Source organism: Gadus macrocephalus, chromosome 4 (assembly GCF_031168955.1).
Source record: "Gadus macrocephalus chromosome 4, ASM3116895v1".
Lineage (NCBI taxonomy): Eukaryota > Metazoa > Chordata > Actinopteri > Gadiformes > Gadidae > Gadus > Gadus macrocephalus.
In genome coordinates, this window is record NC_082385.1 from 33,847,039 (window position 1) to 33,874,538 (window position 27,500).

The 27,500-nt window shown below is 55.4% G+C and overlaps 5 protein-coding genes and 1 long non-coding RNA gene across 7 annotated transcripts in view; 4 read left to right on the plus strand and 2 right to left on the minus strand.

Moving 5' to 3' along the window:
- Positions 1-402, minus strand: part of LOC132456618 (tensin-1-like) — a 13,932-nt gene extending 13,530 nt beyond the window's left edge. Inside the window, exon 1 of the mRNA XM_060051025.1 lies at positions 378-402. Within this exon, the coding sequence (XP_059907008.1) occupies positions 378-402 (25 nt within the window). The remainder of the gene's footprint in view (positions 1-377) is intronic.
- LOC132456516 (uncharacterized) overlaps positions 1-27,500 on the plus strand; it is a 91,980-nt gene that overhangs the window by 24,924 nt on the left and 39,556 nt on the right. The gene's annotated exons all lie outside the window — the stretch shown is intronic.
- LOC132456619 (tensin-1-like) lies at positions 448-4,856 on the plus strand. Its single transcript, XM_060051026.1, has 8 exons — positions 448-530; positions 944-1,170; positions 3,028-3,206; positions 3,650-3,728; positions 3,887-3,959; positions 4,002-4,033; positions 4,388-4,708; positions 4,840-4,856. The coding sequence occupies exons 1-8, from the start codon at positions 448-450 to the stop codon at positions 4,854-4,856; spliced, it is 1,011 nt and encodes a 336-aa protein (XP_059907009.1).
- LOC132456506 (tensin-1-like) lies at positions 5,210-14,778 on the plus strand. Its single transcript, XM_060050873.1, has 9 exons — positions 5,210-5,361; positions 6,581-6,709; positions 8,822-8,920; positions 9,584-9,661; positions 9,937-10,008; positions 12,552-12,720; positions 13,049-13,117; positions 13,292-13,321; positions 13,911-14,778. The coding sequence occupies exons 1-9, from the start codon at positions 5,235-5,237 to the stop codon at positions 14,038-14,040; spliced, it is 903 nt and encodes a 300-aa protein (XP_059906856.1). The 5' UTR covers positions 5,210-5,234; the 3' UTR covers positions 14,041-14,778.
- Positions 18,304-21,958, plus strand: LOC132456507 (insulin-like growth factor-binding protein 5). Its single transcript, XM_060050874.1, has 4 exons — positions 18,304-18,914; positions 19,322-19,542; positions 20,496-20,615; positions 21,525-21,958. The coding sequence occupies exons 1-4, from the start codon at positions 18,572-18,574 to the stop codon at positions 21,657-21,659; spliced, it is 819 nt and encodes a 272-aa protein (XP_059906857.1). The 5' UTR covers positions 18,304-18,571; the 3' UTR covers positions 21,660-21,958.
- igfbp2a (insulin-like growth factor binding protein 2a) overlaps positions 26,121-27,500 on the minus strand; it is a 9,025-nt gene continuing 7,645 nt past the window's right edge. For both annotated transcript variants that reach the window (XM_060050876.1, XM_060050875.1), the window contains one exon: positions 26,121-26,575. In XM_060050876.1, coding sequence (XP_059906859.1) covers positions 26,417-26,575 — 159 coding nt within the window. In that variant the 3' untranslated portion in view covers positions 26,121-26,416. The remainder of the gene's footprint in view (positions 26,576-27,500) is intronic.

Below are 27,500 nucleotides of genomic sequence, written 5' to 3' on the forward strand. Positions count from 1 at the left end.
GGGGCTACAGTCATACTGATCTATCAGGGCTGTGGGCGGAGCTAAGGTAATACTGACCTATCAGGGCTGTGGGCGGAGCTAAGGTAATACTGACCTATCAGAGATACGGGCGGAGCTACTGTAAGATTGACCTATCAGATATATGGGCGGGGCTACAGTTATATTGACTTCCGAGGGCTGTGGGCGGAGCTACTCTAATACTGACAGCACAAGCTGCAGCATTCAGTACTGTAATGAACATTGATGGACAGACGTATAATTCGGTGCAGGAGAGCTGTCTCTAGTGGCTTCGTTTGACCCTGAGCCAAAAGGTCCCGGGTTCAAACTGTAATACAGCAGTCTGACCTCCAGCCAGCTGACCCCTGACCCTGCCTGACCCTGACCCAGTACTCCTCTGTTCATAGTGCCGGGGAAAGGCGTTAACGTAACTGGTCTCCTTCTAGTATCATGTCAGCCAGTGTCGTGCGTGTGCACTCCCTGAACTCCTACATCAACTACGGATGTGGGCCGATGCTCACAGGCGCTCCCTGGTGGTGGATGTGTGTATGTCATGATGCTCAAAAGGAGTAGTCGTTGTAGGCTAGGTTTCCAAATCATAACCTCCATCTATTTCGCAGCCATCACCCTCGTCTTGATTTTGTTCATTTTATGATTTGTGTGTCTTCTTCTTGAGTTTCTCGATGACTCCTCCTCCTCCTCCTCCTCCTCCCTCTCCTCCTCCTGCTCCCTCCTCCTCCCTCCTCCTCCTCCTCTTCCTCCTCCTCCCTCTCCTCCTCCCTCTCCTCCTCCTCCTCCCTCCTCCTCCTCCTCCTTCTCTCTCCTCCCCTCCTCCTCCTGCTCCCTCCTCCTCCTCCTCCTCCTCCTCCTCCCTCCTCCCTCTCCTCCTCCTGCTCCCTCCTCCTCCTCTCCTCCCCCTCCTCCTCCTGCTCTCTCCTCCCCCTCCTCCTCCTGCTCTCTCCTCCTCCTGCTCCGTTCATCTCTTATCCCACGCTTCTGGTTTCCGCTTCCTGTCCCACCTCCTCCTTCATCACCTGACACCCTGCCACCTCCTCCCACCTCCTCCTCCCACCTCCTCCTGGCGGGGAGCAGAGTACAACGCTCGTATTCGGGGTCTGAACGCCAGTGTGACTCCTCAGCCCTCCGACCGCCATCGCTCCTACTCCTTCTCCGGTTTGTCACATGACACGCACCTCATCCCTCTGATTGGAGGCTTTCAGTCATGTGGTTCCAGCCACCTTGGTGTCTTTAGTCCAGAGGCTACAAAGAACTCTTAACCATGGTGGAAAAGTACCAGGATAATGGCTAGGCATGAATAGAGTAAGTAAGGACAGAAAGTTATTTTATAGAGCACATTTTATACACAGCTCGCACTGCCCAAAGTACTCTAGATAGAGCGCATTAGCTAAATAAAACATTTAATTATTTAAAAACACTTGAAATCAGTGATTTAAACTAAGAGGACATCAAGAGAGAAACACTTAATCACAGACATATCAGGGTAAGACGATTAAGACACAGGGAAGACCAGTGTGAAAAGGTGTGTTTGGAATCAAATGAACCCCTGCTGCCATCTCCGAGGAAGCGTGTGATAATAATAAGCCTGGGGGGGGGATCCCTGTGATCTTTACTTTCTACTTATGGTATTATACGTTATTTTAAGGTTGGTTAGCAAGGCAATAGTTTGCCGGTTGTTTTAGCTCCAGGATCGACGGTCAAACCCACTCTCTGCGGAGTTCAGGGTTTTGTCCGAAATACCTTGTACGACAGCTTTGAATCCCACAAGAGTGCATTTGTTGTGAACTTAGTGATGCACCCGGGGGCTACGCTACTCAGTGTTAGTAACTATGACAGAGTAAACCTCTCAGCCTCCCTCCCAGCGGCGGTTCAGATTCCAGATGGATGCAGATTAGACCAACAGTTGCTTCCACTGCTTCTGCTTGCATATCTCCCTTACCTTGCCACGTCATTATATATCACTTCGTCCTGTCTTTCTGTCTTTGTTTACACCTGCTTTACTCATATCTCCTCCTCTACCTTCAAATTATGTAAATGTTTACACCAAAGTTTACACTCATTTTGCACTAATGTTACCTAGAGTTTCCACTACTTCTGCCTAAGGTTTTCATTAACGTAATACAGTGTTACATTTACGTAACAAAAGCGTGACACGTAAGCAACACTTGAGTAACACTTTTGTTACACTAGCGTTACTCTTACGCAATAGAAGAATAATGTTACACTAGCGTAACAAAACACTAATCTTACACTAGCGTAACCCAACACTTACTTTACACTAGCGTAACACAACACAAATTTTACACTAGCTTAACACAAGACTAATCTTACACTAGCGTAACACAGCACTAATGTTACACTAGCGTAACACAACACAAATCTTACACTAGCGTAACACAACACTTACTTTACACTAGCGTAACACAACACAAATTTTACACTAGCTTAACACAAGACTGATCTTACACTAGCGTAACACAGCATTAATCTTACACTCGCGTAACACAGCACTAATGTTGCACTATCTTAACACAACACTAATGTTGCACTAGCGTAACACAACACTTATGTTACACTAGCTTAACAAAAGACTAATCTAACGTTACACTCAAGACTAATCTAACGTTACTCTTACGCAGTACAAGACTAAAGTAACACTAGCGTTACACAACACGTATGTTACACTAGCGGTCCACTAGGGGCCCTCTAGCGTGGACCCCAGGCCGCCCTGTGGGGCCCCACTAGGGGTCCTCCAGCGTGGATCCCTGGCCGCCCTGTGGGGCCCCACTAGGGGTCCTCCAGCGTGGACCCCAGCAGGCCGCCCTGTGGGGCCCCACTAGGGGTCCTCCAGCGTGGACCCCAGGCCGCCCTGTGGGGCCCCACTAGGGGTCCTCCAGCGTGGACCCCTGGCCGCCCTGTGGGGCCCCACTAGGGGTTCTCCAGCGTGGACCCCAGGCAGCCCTATGGGGCCCCAGAGGTGGTGTTGTCCTGACGGACGGTGCTGTGTTCCAGGGCAGCGTTCCCGGGGCATGACCCCCGAGGGGGCCCCGGAGACGGCCCGGCGCCGCACCACCAGCGAGGGCCAGTACCAGAGCGGGCACGACGAGCCGGCCGGCCCCCGCGGCCCCGGGACCCGCAGCCCGGACTTCTCCAACGCCCTGGCCTTCAACGCCGGAGGCCTGGCCCGGGAGGTGAGGCGCAGCGCCGGAAACCCTTTACAGGGATTTAGAACAGCTGTAAAGGGGTTTACAGTGATTTAGAACAGCTGTAAAGGGTTGACAGTGATTTAGAACAGCTGTAAAACGGTTTACAGTGATTGATTCAGGCTGGCTCTGAAACGGTTTACAGTGATTCAGAGTAGCTGTGAAACAGAATGGTCGAAAATGGTTTGAAATTGTGACAAAGGTTTGAAGTGGTTTAAAGTGATCAAAAAGGGTCAGGGTTCGGGTTATGATCGAATGTGAAGTGTTCAAATTACCTGGTGTTCTTAAACCTGTTAAACGATTAATCGGTGTGCTTGTGTGTGTGTGTGTGTGTGTGTGTGTGTGTGTGTGTGTGTGTGTGTGTGTGTGTGTGTGTGTGTGTGTGTGTGTGTGTGTGTGTGTGTGTGTGTGTGTGTGTGTGCTATTCTCAGGGTCAACTACTTGGCTACCATGAAGCCTTTGATCCTGAGGAGTTTGACACTGCAGCTGTGAGCCCTGACTTCCACAGAGGTGAGAATCGCACCCACAACCTCCCCCTCCTCCCCCACAACCTCCCCCTCCTCCCCCACAGCCTCACCCTCCTCCCCCATTCTCTCTCTCTCTTTCTCTCTCTCTCTCCACCACACTTTTTGATGTCTCTAATGTCTGTGTGTGTTTGTTTTCTTCAGGTTTTGCCGACTCAAGAGGACAACTCTCACACTTCCCTCTCTCCTCCAGTAGCCCCGCCCACAGCCCTGATAGGTCAGTATCACCTTAGCCCCGCCCATATCTCTGATAGGTCAGTATCACCTTAGCCCTGCCCACAGCCCTGAAAGGTCAGTTTTAGAGAAGCTCCGGCCATATCTGTGATTGGTCGGTATTACTGTAGCCCCGCCCACAGCCCTGATAGGTCAGTATCACCTTAGCCCCGCCCATATCTCTAATAGGTCAGTAGTACCTTTGACCCGGACATATCTGTGATTGGTCAGTATTACTGTAGCTCCACCCACAGCCTTGATAGGTCAGTATAACAGTAGCTCCGCCCACAGCCCTGATTTGTCAGTCTTACCTTAGCCCCGCCCCTATCTGTGTTGACGTCGTAACATTGATCAGTTTTCTCCGACCTTCGCCAATACCAAAAAGCTGCCGTGTGATTGGTCGGCCAACGTGACCTGTGTCTGTTTTGGCAGCTGGAGGCGGGGGCCCCCCGGCGCGGGCCGCCTCCCCCTCGGGGGGGGCCCAGGTGAAGGTGGTGGGGGTCCACAGCGTGCCCGGCAGCCCCAACACTCTGCACCGCACCGTGGCAACCAACACTCCCCCCAGCCCCGCCCTGCAGCGCCGCGCCCCCGGCAACAGCAACCGGGAGGCCCCGCCCCCGCAGCCCACCAGCCCCCTGATTGGTCGAGGCCCCCGGTGGGGGGCGGGGGCGGGGGTGCCACCGAGCCCTCTGGTAGGCCGGCGGCGCGCCAGCAGCTCACAGGACACGCCCCCGGCCTACGCCCGCCTTCCCGGTGTCCCCCGACCTGCCCGACAAGAGATACTTCCCCGGCAACAGCCCGAGCGGACCAATGGGGGCGCGCTGGACAACACACAGGCCACGCCCACCCCGGGGGACACACACACACTGTCGGACCTCTCCAAGTTCTCCATATATGGTAAGGGACAAGGGAAGGGGGAGAGAGAGAGAGAGAGAGAGAGAGAGAGAGAGAGAGAGAGAGAGAGAGAGAGAGAGAGAGAGAGAGAGAGAGAGAGAGAGAGAGAGAGAGAGGGGGAGGAGAGAGAGAGAGAGAGAAGCGGGTGAGAGAAGAAGAGAGGGAGAGAGAGGAGGGGGGAGAGGGATAGGGGGAGAGAGAGAAGCGGGTGAGAGAGAGAAGCGGGTGAGAGAGAGAAGCGGGTGAGAGAGAGAGAAGCGGGTGAGAGAGAGAGAAGCGGGTGAGAGAGAGAGAGAGAGAGAGAGAGAGAGAGAGAGAGGGAGAGAGAGAGAGAGAAGCGGGTGAGAGAGAGTGAGAGAGAGTTCTGGTGAGTGTCTTCTGTGTGATGCCCTGCAGGGGGTCTCAGTGGTTCTTGTGCTCCCTCAGACGGCTGCCGGACATCAAGATGAACGTCAAGTTTGTACAGGACACCTCCAAGTACTGGTACAAACCCGACATCACCAGAGAGCAAGGTAACGCTGACCTCATACCACAACCCTAACGCTGACCCCAACCCTGACCCTGACCCCAACCCTGACCCTGACCCCAACCCCAACCCTGACCCCAACCCCAACCCTGACCCCAACCCTGACCCTGACCCCAACCCTGACCCTGACCCCAACCCTGACCCTAACTCTGACCCCATCCCTAACCCTAAACCCTGAACCCAACCCTGACCCCAACCTCAACCCTAAACCCTAAACCCTGACCCCAACCCTAACCCTGACCCTAACCCTGACCCCAACCCTGACCCCAACCCCAACCCTGACCCCAACCCTGACCCTAACTCTGACCCTAACCCTGACCCCAACCTCAACCCTAAACCCTAAACCCTGACCCCAACCCTAACCCTGACCCTAACCCTGACCCCAACCTGACCCCAACCCTGACCCTAACTCTGACCCTAACCCTGACCCTAACCCTGACCCCAACCTAAACCCTAAACCCTGACCCCAACCCCAACCCTGACCCTAACCCTGACCCCAACCTCAACCCTAAACCCTAAACCCTGACCCCAACCCTAACCCTGACCCTAACCCTGACCCCAACCCCAACCCTGACCCTAACTCTGACCCCATCCCTAACCCTAAACCCTGACCCCAACCCTGACCCCAACCTCAACCCTAAACCCTAAACCCTGACCCCAACCCTAACCCTGACCCCAACCCTGACCCCAACCCTGACCCTAACTCTGACCCTAACCCTGACCCCAACCTCAACCCTAAACCCTAATCCCTGACCCCAACCCCAACCCTGACCCTAACCCTGACCCCAACCTCAACCCTAAACCCTAACCCCTGACCCCATCCCTAACCCTGACCCTAACCCTGACCCCAACCTCAACCCTAAACCCTAAACCCTGACCCCAACCCTAACCCTGACCCTAACCCTGACCCCAACCTCAACCCTAAACCCTAAACCCTGACCCCATCCCTAAACCTGACCCTAACCCTGACCCCAACCTCAACCCTAAACCCTAACCCCTGACCCTAACCCTGACCCCAACCTCAACCCTAAACCCTAAACCCTGACCCCAACCCCATCCCCATCCCGACCCTAACCCTGACCTAACTCTGACCCCATCCCCATCCTGACCCTAACTCTGACCCCAACCCCAACCCTAAACCCTGACCCCAACCCCAACCCTGACCCTAACCCTAATCCAATCCTCTCTCCCCCTATCTCCCCCAGCCATCCTGCTGCTGAAGGACCGTGAGCCCGGTGCCTTCGTGATCCGGGACAGCCACTCGTTCCGCGGCGCCTACGGCCTCGCCATGAAGGTGGCCTGCCCCCCCCCCACGGCCCAGCCCACCAAGAAGGGTAGGAGCCACTAACCCTATCCCCCCCCCCCCCCCCCCACCGCCCAGCCCACCAAGAAGGGTAGGGACCACTAACCCTAACCCCCCCCCCCCCCCCCCCCCCCCCGCCCAGCCCACCAAGAAGGGTAGGGACCCGACCGGGACGCGTTCCAATAGTCTGCTGAGGAAGGGTAGGGACCCGACCGGGACACGTTCCAATAGTCTGCTGGGGAAGGGTAGGGACCCGACCGGGACGCGTTCCATTAGGCTGCTGGGGAAGGGTAGGGACCCGGGAACCGACCGGGACGCGTTCCAATAGTCTGCTGGGGAAGGGTAGGGACCCGACCGGACGCGTTCCAATAGTCTGCTGAGGAAGGGTAGGGACCCGACCGGGACGCGTTCAATAGTCTGCTGAGGAAGGGTAGGGACCCGACCGGGACGCGTTCCAATAGTCTGCTGGGAAGGGTAGGGACCCGACCGGGACGCGTCAATAGTCTGCTGGGGAAGGGTAGGGACCCGACCGGAGCGTTCAATAGTCTGCTGGGGAAGGGTAGGGACCCGACCGGGACGCGTTCCAATAGTCCTGCTGAGGAGAAGGGTAGGGACCCGACCGGGACGCGTTCCAATAGTCTGCTGAGGAAGGGTAGGGACCCGACCGGGACGCGTTCCAATAGTCTGCTGAGGAAGGGTAGGGACCCGACCGGGACGCGTTCCAATAGTCTGCTGAGGAAGGTAGGGACCCCGACCGGGACGCGTTCCAATAGTCTTCTGGGGAAGGGTAGGGACCCGACCGGACGCGTTCCAATAGTCTGCTGAGGAAGGGAAGGGACCCGACCGGGACGCGTTCCATAGAGAGAGAGAGAGAGAGAGAGAGAGAGAGAGAGAGAGAGAGAGAGGGAGAGAGAGAGGGGGAGAGAGAGAGAGAGAGAGAGAGAGAAGCGGGTGAGAGAAGAAGAGAGGGAGAGAGAGGAGGGGGGAGAGGGATAGGGGGAGAGAGAGGAAGCGGGTGAGAGAGAGAAGCGGGTGAGAGAGAGAGAAGCGGGGTGAGAGAGAGAAGCGGGTGAGAGAGAGAGAAGCGGGTGAGAGAGAGAGAGAGAGAGAGAGAGAGAGAGAGAGAGAGAGAGAGGGAGAGAGAAAAAGACAGAGAGAGAGACAGAGAGAGAGAGAGAGAGAGAGAGAGAGAGAGAGAGAGAGATTGGAAAGAGAGAGAGAGAGAGAGAAGCGGGTGAGAGAGAGAGAAGCGGGTGAGAGAGAGAGAGAGAGAGAGAGAGAGAGAGAGAGAGAGAGGGAGAGACGCGTTCCAGTAGTCTGCTGGGGAAGGGTAGGGACCCGACCGGGGCGCGTTCCAATAGTCTGCTGAGGAAGGGTAGGGACCCGACCGGGACGCGTTCCAATAGTCTGCTGAGGAAGGGTAGGGACCCGACCGGGACGCGTTCCAATAGTCTGCTGAGGAAGGGTAGGGACCCGACCGGGACGCGTTCCAATAGTCTGCTGGGGAAGGGTAGGGACCCGACCGGGACGCGTTCCAATAGTCTGCTGGGGAAGGGTAGGGACCCGACCGGGACGCGTTCCAATAGTCTGCTGGGGAAGGGTAGGGACCCGACCGGGACGCGTTCCAATAGTCTGCTGAGGAAGGGTAGGGACCCGACCGGGACGCGTTCCAATAGTCTGCTGGGGAAGGGTAGGGACCCGACCGGGACGCGTTCCAATAGTCTGCTGGGGAAGGGAAGGGACCCGACCGGGACGCGTTCCAATAGTCTGCTGAGGAAGGGAAGGGACCCGACCGGGACGCGTTCCAATAGTCTGCTGGGGAAGGCGCCTCACTGAAGGGAATGGACCGCAAGTTACCGAAGTGGCAGGCATGATAAGAGCTGTTTGAATACTGACTAAACGCTAAGGAAAGACGCTTCAACGATCCTTTAAGGTGACGTTGTTATTATTATTGACGAGCTGTGATGACATCATTACCGCTGGTAAGGGTAGTAATATGTCATTACCCTCCAACTGTATTGATGTCATTACCGTTCGACGCTTCGGTGGTAACGACGTTATTTCTGTTGGTGGGTAATGAGTAGGAGGCGGGACTCCAAGGGATGACGTCTCATTGGTTGTGTGTGTGGCTTCCTGTTGGCAGTGGGCGTGGACCTGATCAGCGAGCTGGTGCGTCACTTCCTGATCGAGACCAGCTCCAAGGGCGTGCGCCTCAAAGGGTGTCCCAACGAACCCTACTTCGGTCGGTCACTCCTGCTCCTTGACCTCCTCCTCTCCTCCTTTCCTCCTCCCTCTCCTCTCCTCCTCTCTCCTCCCCTCCTCTCCTCCTCCTCTCTCCTCCCTCTCCTCTACTCCTCTCTCCCCCTCTACTCTCTCCTCTCCTCCTCCTCTCCTCTCCTCTCCTCCTCTCTCTGCTCCTCATCTCCTCTCCTCCTCTCCTACTCTCCTCCTCTCTCCTCTCCTTTCTTCCTCATCTCCTCTCGTCCTCTCCTCCTCTCTCATCTCCTCTCCTTCTCTCCTCCTCCTCTCCTCTGCTCCTCTTCCTCCTCATCTATTTTCTGATTTGCTCCCTCCCTCCTTCTTCTCCTCCTCTTCTTTTCTCCTCTTCGTCAATGTGATGATTATGTAGTGTTCACAATGACATCATTATGTGCCTGCATTCAGGTTTTATTCAAATGTTTATATGTGTGTGTGTGTGTGTGTGTGTGTGTGTGTGTGTGTGTGTGTGTGTGTGTGTGTGTGTGTGCGCAAGTCTGAGTGTGTGTGGGTGTATCTGTGTGTGTGTGCACGCATGTTTATCTGTGTGAGCGTCTGTGTGTGTGTGTGTGTGTGTGTGTGTATGTGTGCGTGTGCGCCTGTGTGTGTGTGTATCTGCGTGTGTGTGTGTGTGTGTATCTGTGAGCAGGTTGTCTCTCTGCTCTCGTGTATCAACACGCCATGACGCCGCTGGCTCTGCCCTGCATCCTGATGATCCCAACAAAGGGTGAGAGAGACACACACACACACACACACAAAGACTTATACTCACCTTTCCTTCTCCTCTGCTCTCTTCTCCTCTGCTCTTCAATCTCTCCTCCTCTTCACTCGTCATCTCCTCTCCTCTCCTCTCACCTCTCCTCTCTCTCCTCTCTCCTCTCTCCTCTCTCCTATCTCCTCTCCTCTCCTCCTCTCTCCTCCCTCTCTCCTCCTCTCCTCCCTCTCCTCACCCCCTCTCCTCTATCCTCCCTCTCCTCCTCTCTCCTCTCTCCTCTCCTATAGACCCTAACGAGGAGGCCCTGGAGCTGGCCATGCCCACTGACTCTGTGGTGGACCTCCTCAAACAGGGAGCAGGTGAGGCCCCTGCCTGTTGCTCCTCATGGCTCCTCACTCCTTCACAATGTCCTCTCCAGGTTGTAACGGCCAGCGGTCGAGGCTAAGGGTAGCTCCAGTGATCACTGATCATACATCGTATGGAGCAGCTTCTGGTGCCTCCCACGGCCGCTAGCTATTCCTGGTTAGCCCTTAGCATATAGAAGTAAGCTAATAGCTGTTAACAATTAACCCCATGCCGTTAGCCACTTGGGGCTAACAGTAAGCTATTAGTTGTTAGCATTAAGCAACTAGTGGCAAGCCGTGAACAGATAGCTATCAGCGATTACGATTAGTAGTTAGCAATTGGCCATTAGCAATTAGATGTTGGCCGTTACAAGTTAGCATGTTGAGGTTTGCAGCGCTCCGTTAGCCATTAGCCATTGGCGGTTCCAGGTAGGCTACTTGTGGTTAGCGGTGAGCGGTTAGCCTCTCGTTGACTGACCCCCATGTCCCCCCCCCTTGCGTTGCAGTAGCTCAGAAGGCGCCGGAGGAAGCGTACGGTAAATACCTGAGCTAGCGTCTCTCACGCCGCGGCTGCTGCTGCTGCTGCCCATTGAAAACTGCATGAGTTTTTAATGTGAACTAACGCCGCCGCCGCGCATCCACCAAGAGAGGGCGCCGTGTCTGAGTCAAAGGCCCCCGTAACGCCGCCGCTGCGCATCAGCCCAAAGAGGGCGCCGTGTCTGAGTCAAAGGCCCCCGTTACACCGATGGGCGGGGGCCGCGATCAGCCAACTACACGCCGTTTGAAAGTCGGCCCGCCGTCTGCCTTAGTGACATCACAAAGTGGGCTGCCTAGATGTACGATGGATACGTCAGCCTACCGGTGGCTACGGTCCACTGGGTAGGCTGGTAGACCCATCGTACATCTGTGTTGACACGCCCACTTGTGATGTCACTAAGGTGAGGGCGGGGCCGACTTGCCAACGGTTTGTGATTGGCCCGATCACACTCCCACCCGGTGCTGTAATACGGGCCCTTTAACAAACCCGTGTGTTTCTTTTGACCGGACCTGTTGTTCTGTTTGTCTTTACCGCTAACTTCCTTACGCTAACTCTCGTTAAACTCTAAACGGTTCCAAACCGTCGTTGCCAAAGATCAGTAGATTGACTGCTGTTTAAAAAGGGTTAAATCTATGATCCGATTTACGGTTAAAATGGGATCTATTCAATTCAGTTTTGTCCAAACGACCGTGTTCGAGAATAGTCCGACATTAATCGCATGACTCAGTTGTTTGTGAATGTAGTTATTCCTGGTCGGATAATTTGTCGCCTTGCAACGAGTCTCAAGCGATTTTTCTTGCCGTAACCCAACAGAGTGACACGTGATCTCAAAGTCACTCTGTGATTGGTTGACCGCCGGATGTCTGGGCGGAGTTTAAAAATAAAAAACCCGGGCTGTTCCCTAAGATCGGGCTTTTCCGAACTCTCCGGAAAACAAAGCGCTGTTCGGCCTCTTCGGCGACGCGTCGGGACGCGACACCGTGCACAGACTACGATGCCAATGCTCGTCACACGCACAGACGTACGGACGCACGGACGCACGGACGCACAGACGCACGGACGCACAGACGCACGGACGTACGGACGCACGGACGCACGGACGCACGGACGCATGTGTACTGCCATCGCCAGAGTCACATGACGAAAAACCCCATGATGCATTGCAGAAGCTTTAGCCAGAGCTAAAGCTTGGTGCCACCGCTCCACCAGCCTCCTGCATCCCACGTCCTCCCCACCGCGCCCGCTGACAGAGCCGGGGGGGGGGGCGGGCCGCCGGTTCGATTCCCGGTTCCCCCTCGCTAAAGTCTGGCGGTCGCCTGGCACTGCCGACCAGTTGTCTTGCATGCTTGACACCGCCGTCGGTGTGAACGGGTGAATCTGTGGGCGAGTGTGTGAATGAGTGTGTGCACGGGTGGATCTGTGTGTCTGTGTGTGGGACTAGGCCAGTGTGTGTCTGTGTGTGGGACTAGGCCAGTGTGTGTCTGTGTGTGGGACTAGGCCAGTGTGTGTCTGTGTGTGGGACTAGGCCAGTGTGTGTCTGTGTGTGGGACTAGGCCAGTGTGTGTCTGTGTGTGGGACTAGGCCAGTGTGTGTCTGTGTGTGGGACTAGGCCAGTGTGTGTCTGTGTGTGGGACTAGGCCAGTGTGTGTCTGTGTGTGGGACTAGGCCAGTGTGTGTCTGTGTGTGGGACTAGGCCAGTGTGTGTCTGTGTGTGGGACTAGGCCAGTGTGTGTCTGTGTGTGGGACTAGGCCAGTGTGTGTCTGTGTGTGGGACTAGGCCAGTGTGTGCGTGTGAAAGGGTGCGAACGGTTGAATAAGTGTTTGTGAACGTGTGAGGAAATTGGTTGCGGTGGAGAGTGCTGTTGGGTGAATAACCGCCCCCCTCCCACCCCTCCGCCCTCCCCTGCCCCCTCCTCCCTCCTCCCTCCCCCTCCTCTTCTCCCTCCCTGCCCCCTCGCCCCCCCTCTCCTCCCTCCCTCCCCCCTCGCCCCCCCCCCTCTCCCCCCCTCCCCCCCCCCAGCCTGCAGTGTCCTCTACATCAACTCGGTGGACATGGAGTCCCTGACCGGCCCCCAGGCCATCTCCACGGCGGTGGGCCGCACCCTGAGCACCAACCCCCTCCCCGCCGCCACGCCCGTCCACTTCAGGGTGTCCCCCCAGGGGGTCACGCTCACCGACAGCCAGAGGAAGTGAGGCCCCGTCGCCACGGCGACCAGCCCCGCCCCTCCCTCTGCGGCCCATCTCCTTACTGTCTGTCTGTCTGTCTGTCTGTCTGTCTGTCTGTCTGTCTGTCTGTCTGTCTGTCTGTCTGTCTGTCTGACTGACTGTCTGTCTGTCTGTCTGTCTGACTGACTGTCTGTCTGTCTGTCTGTCTGTCTGTCTGTCTGTCTGTCGCTCTCTCTCTCTCTGGTATTTCTTCATTGCACACACTCATTACGTACCAACTGGCGGTTCTCAGCATGCATTGATTGATGATGGATAAGTAACCCCGCCCCCCTCCCCCGGCTCCGCCCCCAGGCTCTTCTTCAGGCGACACTACCCCATCACCACGGTGACCTACTGTGACGTCGACCCGCAGGACAGGAAGTAAGTCTCCCTGCGGACAGGAAGCGGGTTGGGACCTCTTCCTGCTGTCTTTCTGTTTCCCCGAGTTCCGCTCTGGGCTCTGGGATCACTTCCTGTTCCCCCCTCATTGTGAGTGGCTGTGAGGAACGGAGGCTGGTCTCTGATTGGCCCGTGTGGTTGTTTGTCTCCCTGCAGGTGGGAGAAGGAGGGAGGAGGCTCTGTGAGGTAGGTGACCCCACCCAACCCCCACCCAGACGGCGTAACTGTGGAGGCTCAGTGTCAGCCCTGCTCCTAATCTCTACTTCCTCCTTCTCTTCCTCCCCCTCCTCCCTTACTTACTTTCCTACCTCCTCTACCCTCGCTCCCCCTCTTCCTCTCCCTTTTCCTCCTCCTCCCCTCCCCTCTCCTCCTCCCCCCCTCCTCTCCTCCTCCTCCCCCCCTCTCCTCCCCCTTTTCCCCCCACCTCTCCTCCCCCCTCTCCCCCCCACCTCTCCTCCTCCCCCTCCTCTCCTCCCCCTCCTCTCCCCCCCTCTCCTCCTCCCCCCTCTCCTCCCCCCCTCTCCTCCTCCCCCCCTCTCCTCTCCTCCCCCTCTCCCCCCCACCTCTCCTCCTCCCCCCCTCTCCCCCCCACCTCTCCTCCTCCCCCCCTCTCCTCCCCCTCCTCTCCCCCCCTCTCCTCCCCCCCTCTCCTCCTCCCCCCCTCTCCTCTCCTCCCCCTCTCCCCCTCTCCTCTCCTCCCCCTCTCCCTCCTCCCCCTCTCCCCCCCACCTCTCCTCCTCCCCTCTCCTCCCCCCCTCTCCTCCTCCTCCTCCAGGCTCTTTGGCTTCGTGGCCCGTAAACAGGGCAGCACCACGGACAACGTCAGCCACCTGTTCGCCGAGCTGGACCCCGCCCAGCCGGCTCCCGCCATCCTGTCCTTCCTCTCCAGGATGATGAAGCGCTGAACACCCCCGGCGGACATTTGTCTCCCTCGTCGCCCCTCTTCTGTTTTTGTCCCGCCCAATCGAAGGACTCCTCTCCTCCTGTTCCTCCCTTCTCTCTCCCCCTCCTCCCCTCCGTTCTCCCCCTCGTTGGTTCGTGCGGTCGTTGACGGGGTGTTTCCGTTTCCAGGCGTTTGGCGGTCGACCGGGCGGGAGGCCGTCCCAGGAGCGACCCTGAGGTGAAGATGCTAGCTAGCCTCTAGCTAGCTAGCCGCGAGGTTAAACGCAGGGCTAGGCTCGTCGACGGACGGACGAGAGTACGGATTTACCAAAGGCAGTCAAAAAAAGAAAAAGAAAACACAGGATGTGATGTTTTCCAAAAGAAGAAGCCATTTTTGTTTCCCCGGTGGAGACGGTTTCCCGCCTTCCGTCGTCGACAAGAGAGAAAAAAACAAAATGGAGGCAGAACGCGAGTTCATGGACATTGGTCTTCAGGTTGAAAAAAATAAAATAAAAAAATAAATATAAGATGTCCTCGACGACGTCCTGTAGAGGAGTGTGACCTCTGACCTTGACCTCTGAAGACCTTATGCATGTTGACTTGATCTTTGACCTCTAGCCCTCGTTCCCAGGCCGGTCGTGTGTTAAAAAAAAAAATAAGGGCTCTTCTGCACGGAAAGAAAAAACAAAAGAACAAACACAAAAAAAAAAATGGACTCTTGGCTCTCAGAACAATGCAGCGCCAGCTCTGCTGCCCTCCCCCCCTCCCTCCCCTCCCTCGCTCAGCGGGGGGAGGGAGGGGGGAGGGAGGGGGGTGGATCGCTGTCCTGCCGCCCGTCCACAAGATGGCGCCACCCGGACACACCATCAGTCCTGCATGTTTTAGTCCGAAAATGACAACCCCTCCACCCCTCCAACACAACCACCTCCCAGCTTGCATCCCCCCCCCCCCCTCTCTCGGGGTAACCCCCCCCCCCCCCCCCCCCCAGCATCACACCCCCGTGTTGTTTGGCCCGTCCCCCGACTGCATGAAATAGACAAAAAAAACGAACAACTTTTTCTACTCTCTCTTCTCTATGAGGAAAAAAAATCGAGTTAAAAAACAAACTTTAAAAACTAAAAAATAGTTAGTCATGCCGTCGCTGAGGTAGTCACGTGGCGATATGCGATGCAATATTTTTCTCCACGGTTGCTGCCCGTCTCGCCCCCCCTCTTCCCCTCCCCTCCCCTCCGTTGCCAAGGCGACGCCCCCAGCCCCCTCCCCTCCGACGTCTGTAGTTGCCATGTCGTTCAATATTTACATTTTAGACGAGTATGCGGAGGAGCTAGTCCGCCGCGGAGAGGCGGAGCCTGCTAGGTCTACACTCACAATAAGCTAAGGACATTGCTATCGATACAAATGTACATAGATGTTCGACTTTGGAAGGTGACATAGTGAAAAAAATATTTATTTTTGTTGCATCTGTTTCTCATGGTTACTCATATATACATATATTGTACAGTCTAGATTATGAGGTTTACCCCATGGGGCGGAGAAAAAAATATATATACTTATTTTGGCTAATGATTTCAAAGTCCGAGGATTTTGAAATGTGTTTGGATATACCGTGTACATTACGTTGTACATTTATGCTTTCTTTTTATTTGAGTGCCGGTCGGCGACTGTCATGTTTTGAGTTCACCGGAAAACGCGGCAGCGGCGGGAGCGAACGTTCAAACGATGGCGATGTGTTTTTAACAAGCTAATTAAAAAAAAAAGAAAAAAAAGAAGAAGAAGTGTATTTCCACTCCAAACGGGATTGTTGCTAGTTTTAGGGATAGGACAGCATGCTAGTGGACGAATGAAGCGGTTTGAAAAGCCAAGCCACAATGCAATAGGAAACAGCCGTATAGACCCATGCTACCACCTTATCGTTTGCCAAAGATTCAAACGTACAGTGTTACCGTGGAGCTGCATGTTGCGTTCAGTGTCGGTCGGGGAGTCCGGCGCCCGGTACGGCCCCCCCATCGACTGTCGGGGACGACCCCTCCCCCCGGGCCTCCCGGGCAGGACTCATCCATATTCTTTGCCGTGTGTTACGCTCTCTTGTGTCTCTCAGCGGGGGGGGGGGGTCGGTGGAAAGGGGTTCGCCAGTGCGACGTTGACCGGCGCCACGGCGGCGAGGACGGCTCCCGTTTGGTTCGGAGTGCGCCGCGGGCTCCAGGCCCTCTCGGCACACCGCTGAAAGTCTCAAGAGGCGACCGCGTGTATTTTTGGGGTTATTTATTTATTGTTATTATTTATTCTTTTAAAAAAAAAAGAAGGAAAATCTGCCAAACGAGGTTGAGTTGTCGATGCGTTTTGCATCATCACACATCATCAAAAGCTAAGAAGAAGGCCGACAGTAGCGACCCAAAGACCTCCTCTATCCGCATGCGAATGCAGGCAACCTTTAACAATTAGGCGAATCAAAGTAGGAACCATGATAAAACATTAAACACAGCTATACCGACGACCTGTAAAGAATCCAACCACTGGCATGTCGCAGGAATGAAACGTTCCTTGACCCTTCTTGGCTTTTGATAAAGTTATCCCTGTTTTGAACGGAGGAGCGAGGCGGGTGTGTGTGCTCCATTGGTCATTATTTACATCCTAATGTCATGGCTTACCTGTTCTACAGAAGAAAAAAAATAGATTAAAGCAATACAAATCAGTTGGCCCTCTAGTCTCTGTCTTTCTTAACCATTCACACCGTTTCACTCATTGTTGTCGATCCCATTTTAAATTCATGAAGCATTAAATAGGCCTTTTGTGTGTGTGTATATGTATATGTATATATTCTTAAACCAGGTTGTATTTTAAATCCCAAAATGGCATCTGTGACGGAAGCTGCGTTGATTGTAGTCAGAGGAGAGGAACAGACTTTCAACGAGGAGCATTTCGGTTATCCGACGACGTTGTACACATTAGACGCGATGGTGGAAATATCGCCATCTAGTGCACATTTGGTGTAATTAAACCTCTCGTAGGCTGCACACTCGTTGCCCGGCGTGTGTGCGCAGGATTCTGACAAACCACGCAGAAATGAACCCCTATCTGTTCCTCAATGACGTGTGTCTCTCAGTCAGAGTCACTGCAGAATGGCTGCGTCGTCAGATCGTCATGGTGCCCCCATCGTGGCTCCGTGGCGATGGTTGAACGTCGGGTGCTGTGGACAGACACCAGCCAGGTGTCGGTGCAGCCAGGGACGACCTTCCACCGCGACCTTCCCACACCCGAGTCACCTGAGCAGCCCGCAGCGTGCGGAAACAGAGAAACCACAACAAACCGCTTGTTACGGCCGACCCATTAGGTCTGGGGTGCCTCCTGTATGGGAGCACAGGTTCTCCGACACTACCGAGGAGAACCTGTGCTCTAAGTGCTTCCAGGACTCTGGATCGCGGGCCGGAGCTGGTCCGTGGACCCGTTAGAACCGAGCCTTGAAACATTTCCAGATTTCAAGTTATTTTTTTAATAGGCTATACAAGTCATTTCCTCCAACACGTAGACTCCATAGACTTATTGTAGTGGAGAAAAGGGAAACATTATGTGATTTGTCCTGAAAGTTGAAATATTGAGAGAGAGAGAGAGAGAGAGAGAGAGAGAGAGAGAGAGAGAGAGAGAGAGAGAGAGAGAGAGAGAGAGAGAGAGAGAGAGAGAGAGAGAGAGATGCAAAGTGTGTTCAACTGCTCTCAGAGGGGGTGAGGAAAGTGAGATGGGGGGCGGGGGAGGGGAGGCAGGGCCATGAGGGAGGTGTTGGGAGTCTGCTCAGATATCAGCCGGTTTCCACGGTGATCTCTCCATTATCAAACCCCGGATCTCCAGGAAGGGCTGAGTTCAGCAAGCAGAGATTAACATCTGCAAGGTTAGTGGAACGCAGCCCTCATGCCCTCACCACCTCCTCCTCATCTAACACCTCCTCCTCCGCAAGCTCCTCCTCCTCCTCACCTCCTCCTCCCCTAGCTCCTCCTCCTCCTCACCTCCTCCTGCCCTAGCTCCTCCTCCTCCTCACCTCCTCCTGCCCTAGCTCCTCCTCCTCCTCACCTCCTCCTGCCCTAGCTCCACCTCCTCCTCCCCTAGCTCCTCCTCCTCACCTCCTCCTCCCCTAGCTCCTCCTCCTCCTCACCTAACACCTGCTTCCCTCCTCCTCACCTTATACCGCCGACTCACCTTACTCCTCCTCCTCCTCCTCCTCACACCGTGAGATCAGCGTCACGGCCCGCCTCCCCCGTCACGCGCCGATGCACGCGAGCCCCGGGGCGGTTTTGTTAACCACGGGCCGCGGGGGCGGTGCGCGCCACAACACACAGAGCCCGCCGCGCGAGGAGGAAGCACGCGAGAGGACTCCGCCGTCGGCTTCCAGACTATCCAAACGCGCCGCGGACCGCTCTGCCCCCCCCCCCCCACCCTGCGTTGACTGAGGTTGGACGAGGACCCCCGCCTGCGGACGTCGTCGACCCTCGCGCGCAGCCCGCCGGACGTGTAGACGCGCCTGTGGGAGTATCCGGGCGGGTCCCCCCCTCTCAGGTTCGTGCCATGCCGCCCCTGCTCGCCCTGGTCCTGCTCGCCGCTCTGCTCCACGCGGCGCCGTCCCGCGCCTCCTACGTGCCCTGCGAGGCGTGCGACCCCAAGACGCTGGCGCTGTGCGCGCCCGTGGCCCCGGGCTGCCGGGAGCCCGTGAAGGAGCCCGGCTGCGGCTGCTGCCTGACGTGCGCGCTGGAGGCCGGCCGGCCCTGCGGCGTGTACACCGGGCCGTGCGCGCGGGGGCTCCGGTGCCTGCCGGAGGCCGGCGAGGAGAAGCCCCTGCGCGCGCTGCTCCACGGCCGCGGCGCGTGCCGGGCCGAGGCGCCGTTCAAACGTCAACTCTGGCCGCGCGACGGTGAGTGGCTCGGCTCCGCGGGGAACCTCCGTGAACGCGGTGCCTCCCAAACCAACGGCCGAACGGTCGGTTTCCCGTTAGTGTGTTAACAGGCCAACATACAATCACATCATCAATATTATGGTTATGGTTATTAATTGTTATTATCATTGTGATTATTAGTATTAGGGGACCAAGCTCAGAGTGTGAGGGAACCTATTGTATCGGTTAATGTGTTTATGATTATTCAATTTAATTAGATCCCCTCTCCCCCATCTCCCTCCTCCACTCCTCCCTCTCTCTCCCTCCTCATCTCTCCCTCCCCCTCCCTCCCCCTTTTCTCCTCCTCTCTCTCTACCCCATCCCCTGCCTCCTCCCCTCCCTCCTCCTCCCCTCCCTCCTCCCTCTCTCTCCCCCCGCTCCCCCAGATGGCGTATCTCCGGGCGATGCTAAGCTAGGGGGGCCCCTGCTCTTCGGGGCCCCCTCGAGGGTGCCGCTGTACGGGGATCGCGACCACGTCGGGCGCCGCAAGGCCCAGGCCATGAAGCTAGCCCGGGAGCGGGGGAAACAGCTGGCCCGGCAGGGCGCCTCTCGGGGGGGCGGCCTGGACCCCCGGCCCCTGGCCCCGGAGAAACCCCAGCCACAGTTTGTACGTCGCGCTACTTAGCCGCACACACATGGCATTGCACACACACACACACACACCCTCATGTAGATGTTACACACGGGCACGTTCGACCGGCGCATACTTAGCGTGGTCAATATCGTGGCGTGCGCATACACACACGTACTCATGCACGTGTTTATTTGTGTGCTTCGCACACGCACACACCCACATGCAAACACATGCAGGCAAACACGCACGCATGCACACAGAGGCAGACATGCACCCACATGCACAAACACACACGCACACGTGAGCACACCACACACGCATGTCATTTATTCCTTGAAAAAATAGTGGATGTATGTGTGCAAGCATATGTGTAAATATTTGTGTGTTTGTGTGTGCCTGTGTGTGTGTGTGCGGGCCTGAATGTGTGCCTGCGTGTGCCTTTGTGTGTTTGTGTGCGTACCTCTGTGTGTGTATGTGTGCGTGCCCGTGTGACTGTGTGTGTGTGTGTGTGTGTGCGTGCGTGCCTCTGTGTGTGTGTGTGTGTGTGTGTGTGCGTGCCTCTGTGTGCGTGTGTGTGTGTGTGTGTGTGTGTGTGTGTGTGTGTGTGTGTGCGTGCCTCTGTGTGTGTGTGTGTGTGCGTGCCTCTGTGTGTGTGTGTGTGTGTGTGTGTGTGTGTGTGTGTGTGTGTGTGTGTGTGTGTGTGTGTGTGCGCGTGCCTGTGTGTGTGTGTGTATGTGTGCGTGCCTGTGTGTGTGTGTGTGTGTGTGTGTGTGTGTGTGTGCGTGCCTGTGTGTGTGTGTGTATGTGTGCGTGCCTGTGTGACTGTGGGTGTGGGTGTGTGTGTGTGTGTGTGTGTGTGTGTGTGTGTGTGTGTGTGCGTGCCTCTGTGTGTGTGTGTGTGTGTGTGTGTGTGTGTGTGTGTGTGTGTGTGTGTGTGTGTGTGTGTGTGTGTGTGTGTGTGTGTGTGTGTGTGTGTGTGTGTGCAGGGCCCCTGCAGGACCAGACTGGATCAAGTGATCCAGAGTATGAGGGTCTCCTCTCGGGTCGCGGCTCTCTCCCTCTACCTCCCCAACTGTGACAAGAAGGGTTTCTACAAGAGGAAGCAGGTACCTAAACCCCAACAGTCACCTGTACCCCTAAGTTACCTGAACCTCCACAGTCACCTGTACCCCTGAGTTACCTGAACCTCCATAGTCACCTGTACCCCTGAGTTACCTGAACCCCCACAGTCACCTGTACCCCTGAGTTACCTGAACCTCCAGAGTCACCTGTACCTCCAGAGTTACCTGAACCCCCACAGTCACCTGTACCCCTAAGTTACCTGAACCTCCAGAGTCACCTGTACCCCTGAGTTACCTGAACCCCCACAGTCACCTGTACCCCTGAGTTACCTGAACCCCCACAGTCACCTGTACCCCTGAGTTACCTGAACCCCCACAGTCACCTGTACCCCTGAGTTACCTGAACCTTCACAGTCACCTGTACCCCAGAGTTACCTGTACCTCCAGAGTTACCTGTACCTCCAGAGTTACCTTTACCCCTAAGTTACCTGAACCTCTAGAGTTACCTGTACCTCCAGAGTCACCTGTACCCCTAAGTTACCTGTACCTCCACAGTCACCTGTACCCCTAAGTTACCTGAACCCCCACAGTCACCTGTACCTCCTGGGTTACCTGAACCCCCACAGTCACCTGTACCCCTAAGTTACCTGAACCTCCAGAGTTACCTGTACCTCCAGTTACCTGTACCTCCTGGGTTACCTGTACCCCTAAGTTACCTGAACCTCCACAGTCACCTGTACCTCCAGTTACCTGTACCTCTAGAGTTACCTGAACCTCCAGAGTTACCTGAACCTCCAGAGTTACCTGCACCTCCAGAGTTACCTGTACCCCTGAGTTACCTCTACCTCCAGTTACCTGTACCTCCTGGGTTACCTGTACCTCTAGTTACCTGTACCTCCTGCGTTACCTGTACCCCCTTTCTCCTCATCCTCCTTATCTTCCTCCTCCTCTCAGTGCAAACCATCGCGGGGGAGGAAGAGGGGTATCTGCTGGTGTGTGGACCCCTTGGGCATCAAACTTGTGGGAAGTGTCTACAGCGGCGGAGACCTACAGTGCAAGGATCCCGACGACAGCAACGGCAACGAATGAGAGCGCTCGGACTGGCGCAGAACCCCTCCCTCCTCACCCAATCAGCATGAAGACTGCAGATCGACTGCCCCGCCCCTAGAACACACAAACACCTCACACCCACACGGCACCAGGTGACCTGGTTTCAAAAGACCAGTTATTACCCATCATGCACCTGACGATGCATCACTCCATTACCCATCATGCACCAAACGATGCATCACTCCATTACCCATCATGCACCAAACGATACATCACTCCATTACCCATCATGCACCAAACGATACATCACTCCATTACCCATCATGCACCTGACGATACATCACTCCATTACCCATCATGCACCAAACGATACATCACTCCATTACCCATCATGCACCTGACGATACATCACTCCATTACCCATCATGCATCAAACGATGCATCACTCCATTACCCATCATGCACCAGCACTCAGATGTTAATCCCCAACTGTATGAGTATTTTATACATTATCTCTATATCTCTGTAACCGATAGAAAGGAAACATATCTATTTTTGTATTTGACTTAAAGATACAAGGTCTGAGTCGCAGGCTTCACGGTGATTCACGTGAAGACGAGTCGTGTGCATGTCTGGGAACCTGACCCTCTTCCTCTTCATCGACACTTCGGTGCACTTGGCTATAAACAGGGCTAGCTGCTAGCTGTTAGCAGGAGCCGTGAGGTGCTCCTCAGCAGGGGGGCCTTCCCCTCTCATCAGGGCCGCTGTAGATGGAAAGGTCAAAAGGTTGAATGGAGGGCAGTTGGTTGTAACTTTCCCGCCACGTAACGAGCCAAGTCGCCCCCCCGCCGAAGGGTTCATGTTCCCGCCAAAAAGACACCTCGGTCGGTGAGAGCGGGCGCGACCGCACGCACCTTACCGTCAACACGTAAGACAGGGGTCACCAACCTTTTTGAACCTTCATGGGTACCGAGTCACACGAAGGGCACCCAGATTGATACACTCTTCTGAAATAACCAATTTGCTCAGTTTGCCTTTCGTTATGTATTATTAATATCGATTAATGGTACTCATATATGTGAGGAAACTGATCATGTTAATGATTTCTCACAATAATTATCAACAACGACTTAAAGAAGTCGGGAAAGAGTTGTTCGAGAATGAGCTGTGCTGTTTTCAGAACAGGCCCGCGGGCGCCTCATGTGGTCCCTGCGGGCGCCTCATGTGGTCCTCGCGGGCGCCTCATGTGGTCCCTGCGGGCGCCTCATGTGGTCCTCGCGGGCGCCTCATGTGGTCCCTGCGGGCGCCTCATGTGGTCCTCGCGGGCGCCTCATGTGGTCCCTGCGGGCGCCTCATGTGGTCCCTGCGGGCGCCTCATGTGGTCCTCGCGGGCGCCTCATGTGGTCCTCGCGGGCGCCTCATGTGGTCCTCGCGGGCGCCTCATGTGGTCCTCGCGGGCGCCTCATGTGGTCCTCGCGGGCGCCTCATGTGGTCCTCGCGGGCGCCTCATGTGGTCCTCGCGGGCGCCTCATGTGGTCCTCGCGGGCGCCTCATGTGGTCCTCGCGGGCGCCTCATGTGGTCCTCGCGGGCGCCTCATGTGGTCCTCGCGGGCGCCTCATGTGGTCCTCGCGGGCGCCTCATGTGGTCCTCGCGGGCGCCTCATGTGGTCCTCGCGGGCGCCTCATGTGGTCCTCGCGGGCGCCTCATGTGGTCCTCGCGGGCGCCTCATGTGGTCCTTGCGGGCGCCTCATGTGGTCCTCGCGGGCGCCTCATGTGGTCCTCGCGGGCGCCTCATGTGGTCCTTGCGGGCGCCTCATGTGGTCCTCGCGGGCGCCTCATGTGGTCCTCGCGGGCGCCTCATGTGGTCCTCGCGGGCGCCTCATGTGGTCCTTGCGGGCGCCTCATGTGGTCCTCGCGGGCGCCTCATGTGGTCCTCGCGGGCGCCTCATGTGGTCCTCGCGGGCGCCTCATGTGGTCCTTGCGGGCGCCTCATGTGGTCCTCGCGGGCGCCTCATGTGGTCCTCGCGGGCGCCTCATGTGGTCCTTGCGGGCGCCTCATGTGGTCCTCGCGGGCGCCTCATGTGGTCCTCGCGGGCGCCTCATGTGGTCCTCGCGGGCGCCTCATGTGGTCCTCGCGGGCGCCTCATGTGGTCCTTGCGGGCGCCCTGTTGGTGACCCCTGTGATAAGACTTGATGAGTGTCGTGTCACCGCAGAAAGCACAGGACAAGTTAACCCAGATTTAACTAACATAGAAGAACCAAGGGTCGTTTATCTATTGAAAGGGGAATATATCTAAAGCACGGGAATATATCCACTATACGGACAATATATATTTTATTTTTATTCTTTTTATATATCTCGAAAATATATCAGAGGGAATGTCAGCTCCTCGCCGACGGTGAGTCTCCGGTCTCCCTCCCTCCCTCCCTCCCTCCCTCCCTCCCTCCCTCCCCGACTCCCCCACGCTCTCGGTCGTTTGCGTGCAGGTCCTACATGCAAACCACTGCATGGCGCAGCTGCTCCCAGCACCAGGGCTCCCAGTTCATATGGAAACCAGTGGCCTCTGGCCCTCCTGCTTTGAATGCAGCTTTGCATGTCGCAGAGTGTGTTGGCCCCACTGTGTAACTTTCCACTGCACCTAGGCCAGAGTTATCTTTGGGGAGGCTAAGCTAACTATGGCCAGTGTTTTCATTGGTGGTGATGCTAACTATGACCAGAATTATCATTGGTGAAGCTAGGCTAACCACGACCTGGTGAGGCTAAGCTAACTATGGCCAGTGTTATCATTGGTGTGGCTAAGCTAACTATGGCCAGAGTTATCATCGGAGATGCTAAGCTAACTATGGCCAGAGTTATCATCGGAGATGCTAAGCTAACTATAGTAAAGACAAAGAAGAGCCAGAGCTTCTGATGCGGCTAAGCTAACAATGGCCGAACAGTGGCGTCCTCGTCTTCGGTCAAAATATTTCCTCCATAGAATTGTTCTGTTTTCAACAGTGTGATGCTGTGTAACTGTGATATATTGTTAGCACCTGACAGATATTAAACCTCAATTGCATAGACTTAGGACTGAACTGTAATGCATTACTATTTTTATTTGTGTTTGACTATGAATGAATACAGAGTATGTGAGTTTGATTATTCTATCTCCAGCACTTTGCAGTGATGCCGGTATAATAATAATAAGAAGAAGGAGAAGAATACAGACCGTTCATCCCAAATCAATTAATCAATAATAATAAACAACCAAACTACATTCATACTTTGTTTCCAAATGGCTCACTGTTGTTTCTGCAGTTTTCAGAATTATTATTATTATTATTTTTTATTTTTTGAAGATTTCTTTGTGCATTATTATGCTTTACGATAGAGTGAGATTGACAGGATGGTTATCAGCAAAACATTTGTGTTTGTCCATCCACAATTCAAGACGTCAGCCCGAAACGCACTTATCTGCGGGCGCATGCAAACTAGTAAAGGCAAGCAAGTCTTTCTCTGAGGGGAGTTATGAAGGAATGCGTTGGAGACAGCAAGTCGTTTATGTCAAGAAAACAAAAGCAAATTTGAAAACGTTTATCACTCAGAACAGTTACACGCCATATAACTCATTGATGAAGACTTGGCCGATGGTGTCATGCAAGAAAGCACAGTCGTTAAAGTTTCTCGTTGTCCCTTGAAAGTACCGATATAAAAGACACTGTGCAACTAATGAGATTTTTCCGGGGGATTAATGATAATTTCGAAATCAAGCCCGCAGGTCAGTTTGAAACTATTAATGTGGACCTGAGCCAAAAAGAGCATCTCCACCAGAGCCAGCGGACAGAAACGCCCGGAGACCCCCGCTCTGACGGCGTCCCTCTAACAGCACCTCAGCGGTGCACACGCAAGAGCAGGATCCCGCTTGTAGGAGGAACCATGGAGAGTTCACATAAAGTTATGCTCGGACGCAACGCAAGGGGGTTAACGCAAGGGCCTGACGTGCGCCTCCACAAAATTGTAACCTTGCCTCGAGGCGACGCAGCAAGGGCAGGGATTGGTCCGCTAACCACATCATTTCCCGGCGATCCGCTTTTCCGGTTCTCACTTCCCTAAACACCGCCATTTTTAAAGGTGTTTGAGTTGGTTTGCTCGCTCAGAGTCCAACTCCCAACAACAAAAACATAGCACCCCCTACTGTTGTGGCGATGAATTGCATAGCGACACGTGAACCCGACGCAGAGCCAAAACAGGTTCCCGACCGCGTCGAAGGGACTGCGTGGTCATTGTGTTGCGTACCTTTAGGCACCTGCGTGTTAGTCTGCTGACCAAAAGAGGCACACACCTGGACCATGAGCGCCGTGGGGGGGGTCCGCACATTTTATTAAACATTACAAAACAACAACAGGTGTAACGTCAGGACGCTGCAGACTCTGAAGGTGGAACAACCGGAGGCGGGGGGGCGCGATCGGTGTCCAACCGCCGCCGGCGGGGGCGCGATCGGTGTCCAACCGCCGCCGCGGGGGCGCGCGATCGGTGTCCAACCGCCGCCGCGCGCCCGCACACGCCCGCTGGCATCGGTCCGAGGCTCCGCCCATTCCCCCCCCCCCGCCGCCACACTGCGAGCGGCGCGTCCTGGAGGCGCGTGCGGCCCGCGGCGCAGGCCGTCGGAGTGGCCCGCCGCGAATTCGCCGAATTCACCGAACCCAAAAACTAGCAGGGGTAACTGAAAACACAACAGACACTAGCAGCACTGGAGGGCTTAGTCTCTCTCTCTCTCTCTCTCTCTCTCTCTCTCTCTCTCTCTCCCGGGCCGTCCTATATCTGGGGGGCGGCGGGGGAGTCCATCTCCGGGGTCCCCAGGTACTGGCCGCAGTTGGGGTCCCCCCGGACCACGGGGGTGACGGAGATGGGCCGGCCCGTGGCGGCGTTCACACACCAGCACTCCCCGCGGCGGCCGTGGAGGGACATCTTGCACTGGGACGGGACCGGGAGAGAGAGGGCGTTACCGGGGGCAACGAGGGGGGTTACCGGGGGCAACGGGGAGGTGGTCAGGGCAACAGGGTGTTACCGGGGACAGCAGGGGGTTACCGGTTAACTAACCTGACACCTAAACTAACCATCTCTTACCTAAAACCTTGACTAAACATCTTTAACCTCTTAACTAATCATCTCTAACCTAATACCTAAACTAACCATCTTTAACCTCACACCTTAACTAACCATCTTTAACCTCACACCTTAACTAACCACCTCTAACCTCACACCTTAACTAACCACCTCTAACCTCACACCTTAACTAACCACCTCTAACCTCACACCTTAACTAACCACCCTCTAACCTCACACCTTAACTAACCACCCTCTAACCTCACACCTTAACTAACCACCTCTAACCTCACACCTTAATTAACCTAACACCTAAACTAACCATCTTTAACCTCACACCTTAACTAACCATCTTTAACCTCACACCTTAACTAACCACCCTCTAACCTCACACCTTAACTAACCACCTCTAACCTCACACCTTAACTAACCACCTCTAACCTCACACCTTAACTAACCACCTCTAACCTCACACCTTAACTAACCACCCTCTAACCTCACACCTTAACTAACCACCTCTAACCTCACACCTTAACTAACCACCTCTAACCTCACACCTTAACTAACCACCCTCTAACCTCACACCTTAACTAACCACCTCTAACCTCACACCTTAACTAACCACCTCTAACCTCACACCTTAACTAACCACCTCTAACCTCACACCTTAACTAACCACCCTCTAACCTCACACCTTAACTAACCACCTCTAACCTCACACCTTAACTAACCACCAGCACTCCCCGCGGCGGCCGTGGAGGGACATCTTGCACTGGGACGGGACCGGGAGAGA

Bases quoted from the DNA above. Each gene is read 5' to 3' on its own strand.
- LOC132456619 (XM_060051026.1), top strand. From the start codon at position 448: ATGTCAGCCAGTGTCGTGCGTGTGCACTCCCTGAACTCCTACATCAAC. The intron at 3,207-3,649 runs GTGAGGCGCAGC...TGCTATTCTCAG, and splicing joins CCGGAGGCCTGGCCCGGGAG to GGTCAACTACTTGGCTACCA. The intron at 3,729-3,886 runs GTGAGAATCGCA...TGTTTTCTTCAG, and splicing joins GAGCCCTGACTTCCACAGAG to GTTTTGCCGACTCAAGAGGA.
- LOC132456506 (XM_060050873.1), top strand. From the start codon at position 5,235: ATGCCCTGCAGGGGGTCTCAGTGGTTCTTGTGCTCCCTCAGACGGCTG. The intron at 5,362-6,580 runs GTAACGCTGACC...TATCTCCCCCAG, and splicing joins CGACATCACCAGAGAGCAAG to CCATCCTGCTGCTGAAGGAC. The intron at 10,009-12,551 runs GTGAGGCCCCTG...CCCCCCCCCCAG, and splicing joins CCTCCTCAAACAGGGAGCAG to CCTGCAGTGTCCTCTACATC.
- LOC132456507 (XM_060050874.1), top strand. From the start codon at position 18,572: ATGCCGCCCCTGCTCGCCCTGGTCCTGCTCGCCGCTCTGCTCCACGCG. The intron at 18,915-19,321 runs GTGAGTGGCTCG...CCGCTCCCCCAG, and splicing joins TCAACTCTGGCCGCGCGACG to ATGGCGTATCTCCGGGCGAT. The intron at 19,543-20,495 runs GTACGTCGCGCT...GTGTGTGTGCAG, and splicing joins AGAAACCCCAGCCACAGTTT to GGCCCCTGCAGGACCAGACT.